We start from the raw sequence: 12,453 nt of genomic DNA, 5'->3' as shown, positions 1-12,453 counted from the left end.
CATTAACACGAGTTTCAAAATTAAGATCCCCCACATTTCATGACTTTTTTTGTGTATTGAAATAATACAATGTATTGTTTTCGACCATTGTGACGCATTGGGGTATCCTGTTAGGTTACGATGGTCTTAATCTAATTTAAACTCACCATATTTAAATTAATCTTCAAAATAGTGCATGTCAAATTGTATTAGTTAAAAAATCAAAGTAATTAATATAATATTTTATTATAACTATTTGCATTACAAACAAAACATAACGTTGCATATTTATACAGAAGCTTATCGATATACATTACTAAATGTATGCTGTGTACAATTAGCAATAGTACGTACCAGTTGCTAATTTCAACTATTTAAAAATACATTAAATATAAGTGAAACATATTTGATAATGTTAAACTTACATGCGATGTATAATATAAATATAGCATCCATAGTCCATACGTTTGTTACGTAACATATATGGAATTAGTGACATTTTTAATCGAATCTAACGTGTTTATCACGAGCACTTGGAATGACCTTGAAAAAGCTACTTAGTGATAAAAAATTATTTACTCAGTTGACTATGGAAGAGTAGTTTTTTTATTATCTTAGCTATTTCCGTATTTATCATAAACACATTAGATTCGAAACCAAATGTACAATTTTAACGATCATCCTTCACGTTTAACAATACTAACTATAATAGCTTTGCACTTAATTATATTTACATACGTACACACACATATATATAAAAAAATCTATGATTCTAAATCAGATAAAACAAAAAAAACCTAATAATTGGCTACTAAAACTATAATAGGATTGTGTTGTTCTAAATGCTAACAATGTACAATATAAGAAAAGTTTTTTTATAAAACTGTAAAAAAAAATGAATGGAAAAAAGTCTTTGTATAGAATCAATCACTGGCGTTAACTTATTAATACATTTTCAATATTGTTCCATAAAAATATCACTTTTTAGTTCTTCTTCTCGTTTTTCTTTTCTTCATCAGTCTGATCGCTCGATGATGAAGATGAAGAAGATGAAGAAGACGAAGAATTTGATTCGCGATCGGCTGCCATCTAATAAAAAAAAATCAATATTAATTACAATATAAATGTGTTGTATATAAGAGCATTAGATTTTTATAATTGTGTGATGGTTTCAGAAAAGTATTTAAAAGACATGATCAAACACTCGCTGGTCCAACAAATTTAATCTAGCAACATTGCAAAGGCTTCAGACAATTATTTTGCACTTAAGCCCATCGATATTGCATCACCTAGTGTTAGATACGTCATTGAAATGGTTTTAAAGCATACCTTTTTGTACGCCTGTTCAAATAGTTTCAATGAAGCTTGTTGCAAATTGGTAGTGGCTGTGCGAAGCGCGTCAGGATCTACGGTGTCTTTCTCTGCTAAGAGCTCTTTAACTTTAGTGATTTCTACGGTCATCTTATCGCACTGAAATTATAATTTGATTTTATATTATTTAATATATATATATATAAAAAAACAATAAGAAAATATATAATCAATCATACTTCTTCTTGGGGTAATTGTTCTTTGAATTCAGTCATTTTGGCTTCGGTATCGTGGATTATCGATTCTGCTTGGTTAACGGTCTCGACGCGTTCTCGTCTCACTTTATCAGCTTGTGCGTATTGTTCGGCGTTCTTTACCATGTTCTCGATCTCATCTTTGCTAAGTCCACCGGAAGATTGAATAATAATCTGTTGTTCCTTTCCGGTGCCTTTGTCTCTAGCCGATACGTGTACGATTCCGTTAGCGTCAATGTCGAATGTGACCTCGATTTGTGGAACACCTCGTGGAGCCGGCGGGATTCCAATCAGTGAAAAAGCGCCTAATTGTTTATTGTCCGTGGCCATTTCTCTCTCGCCTTGGTGTACTTTGATTTCTACTTGTGTTTGTCCGTCGGCGGCTGTGGAGAATACTTGGCTTTTCTTTGTCGGGATTGTAGTGTTTCTAGAGATAAGGCGAGTGAAGACTCCTCCGAGGGTTTCGATTCCGAGAGAGAGGGGCGTAACGTCTAATAGTAATACGTCGGTGACGTCTCCGGCTAAGACGCCTCCTTGAACGGCGGCTCCGACAGCAACGGCTTCATCGGGATTTACCGAATGAGACGCTCCTCTTCCGAAGATATCCCGCACGGTTTGTTGCACCTTTAATATAAATATTAATATTTAATCTATCACATTCTCAAAAATGTCAATAAAATAAAATGTACGATGGTTTCAGAAAAGTATTCAAAAGATACGATTAAACACTCGCTGGTCCAACGAATTAATCTCGCAACACTGCAAAAGCCTCCATAACACAAGTCTTGAACGCTGATCGATGCTGCATAATTTTACTTAAATAATTTAAAGCACTCACTTTAGGCATTCGTGTCATTCCTCCTACGAGTAAGACTTCTCCAATATCTGTACGTTGAACTTCGGCATCTTGCATGGCCTTCTGACAAGGTCCGACAGTTCTTTTGATAAGCTCTGCTACTAAAGTTTCGAATTTAGTTCTAGTCAACTGAAATAATCGGTCAAACGTTACTTACATATAATTTCATAAAATACAATCAATAAAGTCGGCACTAACCTTGAGATTCATATGCTTGGGTCCAGATTGATCCATGGTCAAATAAGGTAGATTGACGTCCGTTTGGAGAGAGCTGGATAATTCGATCTTTGCCTTTTCGGCAGCTTCCTTCAATCGCTGCATCGCCATTGGATCTTTGGTAACATCAACTCCTTGCTCCTTCTTGAATTCAGACATCAAAAAGTTGACGAGCACGTTGTCGAAATCTTCGCCACCCAAGAACGTGTCTCCGTTCGTCGACTTGACTTCGAACACTCCTTTTTGGATTTCGAGGATCGAGATATCGAAGGTGCCGCCGCCGAGATCGTAAACGGCGATACTGTTCAAGTTAAAAATGGTAAATAACAAAGTTGACTAGCACGAGCATGATTTGAAATGCTTACACTTTATCTTCGGTCTTGTCCATTCCGTAAGCGAGTGCAGCCGCAGTCGGCTCGTTGATGACTCTCAAAACGTTCAAGCCGGCAATTTGACCAGCATCTTTGGTGGCTTGTCTTTGAGAGTCGTTGAAGTAGGCCGGCACGGTGACGACTGCGTTCTTAACGCTGGTGTTGAGATAAGCTTCGGCAGTTTCTTTCATCTGCAATGGAGACGAATCATGTAAAAATATATATCAAATGCAAAAAAACATTATAAAGAATTTTTATTAACCTTGACTAAAACGAAAGCACCAATTTGACTAGGAGAGTACATTTTTCCATCTGTAGATTGCACCCATGCATCTCCATTGGAAGCTTTCACGATTTTATACGATAAATTCTTCCTGAAAAGCGAATTAAGGGTCAGAATTGAACATAGAAAATAAATCGTATAAAAATAATGTACGATGGTTTCAGAAAAGTATCGTAAAGATAATTAGACACTCGCTGGTCCAACGATTTAATCTAGCAACACTGCAATAGCCTCCAGGACACATGGTTCAGAACGCTGATCGATGCTGCTCTATCGACTTAAAACAAAACTTACATGTCTTTCCTAACTTCGGCGTCGTCGAACCTACGTCCGATCAATCTTTTTGTGGCGTAAAACGTATTTGCTGAGTTTGTTACTGCTTGGCGTTTAGCCGGTGCTCCGACGAGACGTTCACCATCGCGAGTGAAAGCTACGTGAGACGGAGTTGTGCGGCAACCCTCGCTGTTTTCAACAACCTAAATGTAAAAAACAAATATCAGTATTTATGAATAATTAACTCTATAGCCGACATATCGACTTTTTTAGAATCTATAATACAAAAGTACTCTAAACCGATGCCGTTCCCACTGCAACGGCGTCGGCACGATTTTATTGCTTTTGACGTGGATTTTTGACTTCTGAGAAGGTATAATTGTTTTTTGCGCTCGGTTTAGACATGCTTCATTTGATTCTCACTTACTATGAGTCATAATAATACAAAAAATCTTATTATGAACGCTAGATAACCGAGTGTTTCTACTGTGACGACACGATCTTATTGCTTTTGACGTTGATTCTAAACAGAGGACCTCATGGAATTGGGCCAGAAAAATGCATGTCATTTTATGAAATACCATGAATCTTAATGAAATTGAAATATAAAAAAACAACCACTGACAAAATCTGAAAAGACGTTCATGACAAAAATACGATTTGATCTCTCAGGGGAAAATAAAGTCGTAATATTTTAATTATATAGTACAAACATTCATTCAATGGATGGCAACCCAATAAGCTTTAGTTTTTGCGGGTAGATACAACAAAACTAGTCGTTGAAACGCCGGAAGTGAAAAAAGGTTGATTCTACCTGTTCCTTGGATTACTATCGGCGAACATGATGGGTAGTAACTACTTGACCTCTTAATATAATAATGTCAGGTTACAGAAAATTCCATTTTTTTTATGGAGGACTATTGGTCGAAATTTTTCGTTTTTAAAAGCCCATACGTAAACTTCAGGCATTGGAATATTCCGTGTTTTGAAATTCAATTTGAACTGGTGACATCTCTTAACCGACGGTCGTTTTTTGCAGTGTGATATGAAAAATCAGGCTGTTTCGCGAGAACTTTGCGCAAAATAGAGATATAAAAAAAAAATATGATAATTTTTGAATTAAATTAATTAAAAAAAATCAAATGTTCTGAATTGTTTTAGTACATATGTATGTTAAAATTATTTTATCAGTGGATCGCTTAAGACCAAAATTAAAAATCAAAAAATTTGTTTTATTTCTAGTTTAAAAATATATTTACAAATAAACTCAATATAAAAAAATAAATAAACGCCGGTTTTCACGAAAAATGTAGTGTATCCGCATCGAATATAAACTAAATTAAAATGCAACTTTAGTATGATGAAAATGTAGCATGTCGCATGTTTTTTTTAATGTTTTAACGCATTTCTCTGAGCAAGCAATAAAACAAATTGTTCCGAATAAAATTTGGATAGAACACTAAAGACGTAAATTTCATATCATATATAAAATTATATTTCAAACTTCCATGGATTAAAATTTTGATGTTTATAGCTTTGTCATGCTTTAAGAATAATTTACGAAAAAATTATACTAACATATCTATTTAAACAGAGAGCTCTTTGATGGTGCCTCATATGTCAGCAGTGGCAATGCATAATATTTTTTTTTAAAAGTATAGACATTGATTCATAGATAACAGCACAAACGCTTTAGTTTTTGCGGGTAGACACTACCAAACCCTTCGTTAAACATCAGAAGTCGTAAAAGGTAGTCACTACCTGTCCCGTGAATTACCAGCAGCGGACAAAGCGGGTAGATATTACTCGACCCATTGGTAGTGTTAAGGAGAATATGTACTACAAAAATCGCGGCACACTTTTTTATAACTGAGATCCTAGGCGAATTGATACATATGGTAAAATTTTATGCATCTAATATATATAAAAAAAAATTTTCGCCTTGCGAATCAGTGATTGCCAAAGTGTGTGCAATAGCACAATCGTGCGCCGATATGAACAATACTTGATTTAATCGATTTTTCAGAAAGAGAATTTTTTTTTTAAGACCTCAGAACAATGAGTCATGGTAAACAAGACGAACAAATGACCTAAGAACCTTATTGAAGTGAAAATACATCCAACATGGTTTTATATTATCTGAAAAAGATAATTCGGTTCCTTTTATGATGATTTGTTTAACAACATTCAAATGAAGCGATAGTTCTCAGGAAACTTCCAATTTTAACCAAAATATAATTTATAGATGCAAGAAAATAATTTGAAAATTCAATCAAAAAGGCTAAATAATTTGTTATAGATTCCTGAGAAAGCATAAATCGCTCAGCTTTTGGCAAAGAAAAATACTGAAAATTCTGATCGCTGAAAGCATTAAGTAAGAAACAGTATTGCAATCGCCGTTAAACAATTTTAAGACCAATTTATGACATTTTGCGAGAAATTGATAATAAGTAGTTCTACGAATATTTCTCTGAAGCAAAAAAATTCATGTAAATAAGCTTGAAAACTTATTTACATGAAATGTTATTTTATAAAATAAATACTTTTAGTGTGTCGTAAGGTAAAAAAGTTTGACAGACATTGGTATAAACTGTTACTTTGCTGTTGCGCAAAAGTTTTTATGTCAATGTAAATATTTTTCCTTAAGAAAAGTGTATAAAAATGAATAATTTAATTTCGAGTCAAGTTTTATGAAAACTTTTGTGATTTTCGGAGATCTTTAGGCATGTGTTGAGAAAAATAAATAAAGTTATTTTAGCGAAAGGCTATCAAAATTCTCATACCGTCCTGCAGATTAAGGGTAATAAGGTTTAAATAATAATAATAAAAAACTTAAAAAATAGGCCCTCATTGAAAATGCAATTATAATCAACTCACGAGCACAAATTTCCCTGCTGACGGGTATAACACGCGTGACATACCATTTTAAATGGCTCATTTTACAACATATGATTTTGTGCCTTCAGCGCGCATCTCTTTATATATTTATCATATTTTTTAACTCGGTGCATCATTTAGCAAAAAATTATAAAAACAACACAAGCGAATCTAGTGTAATGTCGAAACAAATTCAACTGGTCAATTTATATAAATAATGTACGATGGTTTCAGAAAAGTATTTAAAAGATGCAATTAAACACTCGCTGGTCCAACGATTATGATTTAGCAACACGCAAAGGCTTTAGACAATTATTTTGCACGTAAGCCGATCGATGTTGCATACACGTGTTAGTAAATTACCTACTTTTCTTACATAGAAAAGTGCAATAAATGTAGCCTATTTATTTTTAAGTCAGTGAACAAAAACAGCATTTAACGTTCCCCTTGAGGGACGGTATCAGTATGTGCAAGTACACAGGGTGTTATAGAATTTTTGTTGTTGAGATTATTATCTTATCGTCCATTTCACCACTGGCTTTGGTTTGGATTGTTAATGTGAAAGTTTAATATAACTCGGACATGTGGTATTAATTTTTATTTAAATAAAAATGACTATTGAGAAATAAACCTTATGTTCATAAAATAATGGACATGGAAAGGTCACTTATTTTATTTATTATAAATACTGCTTTTAATGTAAGTCAGTCATAATTTTTTGAGCAATCCACATACAGTTAACCAAAGGAAAATCAAGGTCATTCCAAATTTGTTTCTAGTAACTTAAGTCATACCGGAAATTCTAGTTAAATCCACACCAATCGTCATTTTTGCATTTTCTACACTTTATTTCATTGTATAACAATTTCCCTATACGAAAATGGTCTGCCAATAAATTGAAGAAAAACAATTATACTTTTATATACGTATAAGATAAGGTTACGGTACCTTCGCTTGTTTTCCCTCCATGACGGCGACGCAAGAGTTGGTCGTTCCGAGATCGATACCGATAACTGCTCCTTTGACAGTATCGGATCTGAAAATATACATTTACACATTAATTATGAATAAATTAAAAATACGTTTTTATACTACATTTTCGGCAATGTACGATGGTTTCAGAAAAGTATTCAAAAGATGCGATTAAACACTCGCTGGTCCAACGATTCTAATCTAGCAACATTGCAAAGGCCTTAGACAATTATTTTGCGCATCAGCCCATCGATGTTGCATAAGTAGTGCAATACATATATAATAAAAAGCAATTTCAGTGAATTTTAAGATCTAATTGATTTTATTTTCATGGTTCGTTATATAATATAATGCAGAACACTCACTTGAATCTTTGGAAGCCATTTTGTTTGAAGACTGACGCCAATATATGAGTAGGAGCCTGAAATTGTAAAAAATCTGGATTAGTTAGTATGATGACATATCGGCGCAATAGAGCGTTTCTATCAAATATGTCGAAGGTCACGTTCTAAATGAATATTATATGCAGGAATCGAGGTATTTTATGCTAATTGGAAGACGAAGGAAAAAACGTGCGGTTTGAGGTTATGTCAGGGGCGAAGATCGTGCGTCTGGAAATTTCGATTTGACTAAGCTGACCTGCGGGGCGGTCAAGACCCTGGAGGTGGCGGCTCGGCACGCAGATAACATGTTGACGAGAAATGTGGGGCTGATTTTCCCTCGAGACGGAAAGAGCCGGCGTCGGCGCGGAGATGTACAGCACGTGCGGATGATGCAACGGCGACTACTGCCGGTGAAAAGGTGTTGCCATGGTGGAATAAGAAATATGGCTGAAAGACAATTCTGAAATTAAAAAGATTTAACACTTTTATATACATACTATACTGGTTATATTATTATAAATAAGTGTAAAGTTATTACGTTTAGTGACTTAACCGGATAATATAGAACAATATTATTAATTTGTCATTACATTCAGTCTTTAAACGTTCGCAATAAAACACAATATATTTTTTCCATTTTTCTTTACAAATTCGAAAAAAATTCGAAATTAAATTATAAAACCATTTTATTAAGATATTTAAAATAAAACATACCTACATCTATAAATAAATAATAAATTAAAAAAATTCTAAATGCTTAGCAATCTGGGCATTTTATTACTTTATGTATTTGACGTAAAGTACGCACGTCTTCGTAAAATATTTCGAGTACTAATAGGCGAAGACTATGCGAGAGGATATTCGGAGACAGAAGCCTTCACGAATTATTCTATCGCTGATTTTTGCGGTTTATGCAAATAAATGTTCTCCTGACGTTCAATTACAGTTTTCATTACTTAATCTACCGATAAGACGCGCATGAAATACTTTCGACGCCGTCGATCTTTGATTCGCCACTCAGAATATTTATGGATCAATAAATTATAGGCATTGAAAGTCATAATAGCAATGAGCTCCATAAATATTCTGAATGAATATTCACATTATGTTATAAAAATTAATCACCGCTGATCATTTGTTTTTGCTGCCTTAACTATCTGTGTTAAAAACTTTTCCCTCGAGCAACAGAACCGTGTGAAGTATTTTAGAAACATAAGACGCCAAGCACATATTATCAGAAAAATAAAACATACTGCTATATAGTTCTTTTAACTTATTCCTTAAGAACTCCTTCTGCTTTTCGGGCTTCAATAAGAAATAAATCGTTTTGTATTAGATATTGAACTAAAGGAATAGATGTGAAAAACTTGTCTGTGATAATATTATACCGTTATATTTTGATGTCATGTCTTTGATGACTCGCACCTCTTTTAATATTGATCATGCCCTATAAAATAATATGTATTTGTCATATTTTTTTATCATAAGAAAATGTTTTCATTACACTCCAATAAATCTAACATGTTTGATATGAACTATAAATAATGAAAATTTTTTTTACTGTTTTTATAATAAATCATAATTTCAAATGTAAATATGAAAAGTACTTAATACAAATTCGATTATATCTTTCGGCTATCGCTATAAATATTATTTAAACTCAAGTTAATATATATCAAAATTATTTAGCGAAGTAAGAAAGTTAAAAAATAATTGAGAAGCGCAGGAATATTCTGCGCTTCGACGTAAATCTCTCGACGACAGGCAAATAAATACTGAAGCATGTTTGAAACGCCGTCTGATGCGTGCGTCAAAGCGAGTCAGAGCGTGAAGCGCCTTGCGCTCTCCTATTAGTCAAAATTCGGTTTAGATATGCCTCATTCGATTCTCACATATCGTAAGTCGTAATATTATTATTGAAAGTCCTAATATGACGCTAGAAGCTAGTACAATTTATTGCTGTTGACATGGAATCTAAGCCTCTTGAATTTGGCCAGAAAAATGTATCCATTTAATGTAATATGTACTATGAATCTTAATTTAAAGAGATATTTACATAATAGGATTACTTATACACTCAGTGTAATGTATATCACAGCAAAGAAATTGCTAAAAACGGCGATCTAATAAATATGTAAGAGCTGTTCCAAATCTATCAGTTCCAGATTACTAAAACAATTACTATTTATTTTTGGTGTAACTATATTCTTACTCACTCTCATCACTTAAGACGCGAGCGAGCGAAAGGGGAAAGAATCTCACCGTACGTGCCTCATTATTATAGGTAGGTGCGTTCGAAATATTTTGGTCTTAACAATTATATGGCGTAAAGGATTTAACAAGTGGCGTTCACAACTGTCAGTTGGCGACAACCACTTATGTCGCTTTTTTTTACATTTGTCGCGATATCAAACAATCACGACCACTTTCAAGGTTTTTATATAGATTATGTTGTGTATTATTACGGTATTATATTATTATTTGATGTTTCATAGATAACCATCGAAGATGAACGAAAACAAAAAGAAACAATTTTATGATATTTTATCGAGTGGAATTCCAACTAAGAACACTGCCAAAATGAACATAGAAAAATATAATAACTTAATTCAACAAGTGAAAGAGGCGAGAAAAGGAAACAACGTGATAAACAAGAATTGGCTGCTAAAACATTACGATGTATTGACTTTGGGTGGGATCGAGCATCTCGTTTTCCCAACAGTAGTGAACTCGCAAATTCTTTATTATGTTCCGCTGGAGCATGTATTTGATATTTTATATGACACCCACCAAGCTATCGGTCACGGAGGACGAGACAGAATGAGAAAAGAGCTGCAACAAAAATACAAAAATATCACATTTCACGAAATTCAATCGTTTCTTAATATTTGCGAGCCATGTTTGCAGAAACGTAAGACTGAAAAAAAGAGTGCGGTGGTAAAACCTTCGGTATTCTCGCACTTCAATAGCATATGCCAGGTGGACCTGATTGATTTTCGATTTCAACCCGACGGGGAGTTTAAATTCATAATGGTCTATCAAGACCACTTGACAAAATTTGTCATCCTGAGACCGCTGAAAAGCAAAAAAGCCGAAGAAGTGGCAAGTCAAGTTTTAGATGTATTTTTTATTTTTGGAGCACCGACAGTGTTACAATCTGACAATGGACACGAGTTTTGCAATAATATTATAGAAAATCTAAAAATAATGTGGCCCGGTTTAGAATTGTATCACGGAGACCCTCGACACAGTCAGTCGCGGGGAAGCGCGGAGAGAGCAAATCAGGACGTAGAGAACATGTTGATGACATGGATGTTAGATCAACGTTGCAACAATTGGAGCAAAGGATTGGGATATATACAATTCGTGAAAAATAGAGCATTCCATACGGGGATCCGACAGTCCCCGTACGAAGCGATGTTCGGGCAAGCTCCCAAAGTCGGACTTTCATCGTCCAATTTGCACCCTGATTTTGGTGAAAGCTTAAGTTCCGAAGAAGACCTCGAAAAAGTCTTGGCCGGAGTAAATGTATCGGAAGCGGACGAATCGGACGACACTGAAGTATTGATGGAAGAAATAGCAAAAATAGATGTAATTCTAAAAAATGTTCTTGTGTGAAAAACAACGTACAGTTTCAAAGTGCCACTTCAGTATGCCTTGTTGTAATAAATAACTAGCTGTTTGTATTATCGGTAATGCCATAAACACACGCTGTTTTTACACCATTGTTTTAAACTGCATAGCAAAAAAACTAGGGATGGAAATATGACATTTTTGCTATGCATTTTGAAATTTTTCGTTGGTGGACGAATCAGAGGGAGGCCGGAAACGCTGGATAACGAAGCTCTACGAGATTTTGTGAAGATGTGTCCAAACCTACATATTTGAGCGAAAGCGAACACAATCGACATTTGTTGGCGATCGCAGAAGTATTTGAATTGAACACACAACTTAACGCCAGTGAACCTAAGCAGTGTCTTTAGCATTGCTTCTGGAGACGAGTAATGGATTTTTTATGGCACCGATAAACATCAAAGGTAATTCACCAGAAAGAGAAGCCTGGGGAGGATTGCATTAATAAAAGAAATGTATGTGTGGTGGAATTTTGAAGGAGTGATTCATTTTAATTTGTACTAAATAAAGAATCCGTTACATCAGACGTCTATTGCCAACAATTGGAGAATTTAAAAGAGAAATTTAACCAAAATCGCCGAGGGCTTATCAATAAGCGTTGTGTCATCATACCCCATAATCAGCGAAAAACACTCAAAAAAATTAAGGATTTTTAACGGGAATTGTTGCTGTATCTTTCGTAGATTTTCCGTTTTGTAGTAGTTTTTTATAGAAAACAATTTACAAGTCTAGAAGAAATAAAAAACAGCTTCTCTGTTTTTTGCATCTAAATCGAAACAATTTTATAATAGAATTAAAAAGTTGTTAATAATATGTCAAATAGTGCTAAATTAAGATGGAGAATACATAATTGATTAAAATTCTGTTGTTTTTTTTCTTGTACCTAATTAACAAATTAAAAAACAGGCAAATATTTATGGCACTGCCGATGTATTTTAATATTTTATAAAAAAATATCCAATATCATCCATTTTCATTTATTTTTTAGCATCAAAGTTGTTGTGGTTAACTCAATCACAATATATAATGTGTATTGCTATTGTTA

The 12,453-nt window shown here is 34.0% G+C and overlaps 2 protein-coding genes across 2 annotated transcripts; one reads left to right on the top strand and one right to left on the bottom strand.

Moving 5' to 3' along the window:
- Positions 1–206: 206 nt before the first annotated feature.
- Positions 207–8,181, bottom strand: Hsc70-5 (Heat shock protein 70 cognate 5). The gene is made up of 11 exons (XM_088202249.1): positions 8,032–8,181; positions 7,758–7,813; positions 7,369–7,456; positions 3,565–3,746; positions 3,250–3,361; positions 2,982–3,178; positions 2,599–2,917; positions 2,383–2,529; positions 1,530–2,168; positions 1,309–1,449; positions 207–1,068 (listed from the first exon to the last, which is right to left on the bottom strand). The coding sequence occupies exons 1-11, from the start codon at positions 8,080–8,082 to the stop codon at positions 964–966; spliced, it is 2,037 nt and encodes a 678-aa protein (XP_088058375.1). The 5' UTR covers positions 8,083–8,181; the 3' UTR covers positions 207–963.
- Positions 8,182–10,093: 1,912 nt separating this feature from the next.
- Positions 10,094–12,268, top strand: LOC148226952 (KRAB domain-containing protein 2-like). Its single transcript, XM_088201974.1, has 2 exons — positions 10,094–10,208; positions 10,271–12,268. Exon 2 carries the CDS (start codon positions 10,284–10,286, stop codon positions 11,391–11,393), a length of 1,110 nt encoding a protein of 369 aa, XP_088058100.1. The 5' UTR covers positions 10,094–10,208; positions 10,271–10,283; the 3' UTR covers positions 11,394–12,268.
- Positions 12,269–12,453: the final 185 nt, after the last annotated feature.

This window comes from Plectrocnemia conspersa, unplaced genomic scaffold (assembly GCF_051122295.1).
Source record: "Plectrocnemia conspersa isolate PC_06_02 unplaced genomic scaffold, ASM5112229v1 ptg000013l, whole genome shotgun sequence".
Lineage (NCBI taxonomy): Eukaryota > Metazoa > Arthropoda > Insecta > Trichoptera > Polycentropodidae > Plectrocnemia > Plectrocnemia conspersa.
This window is presented reverse-complemented; position numbering and strand designations above follow the sequence as displayed.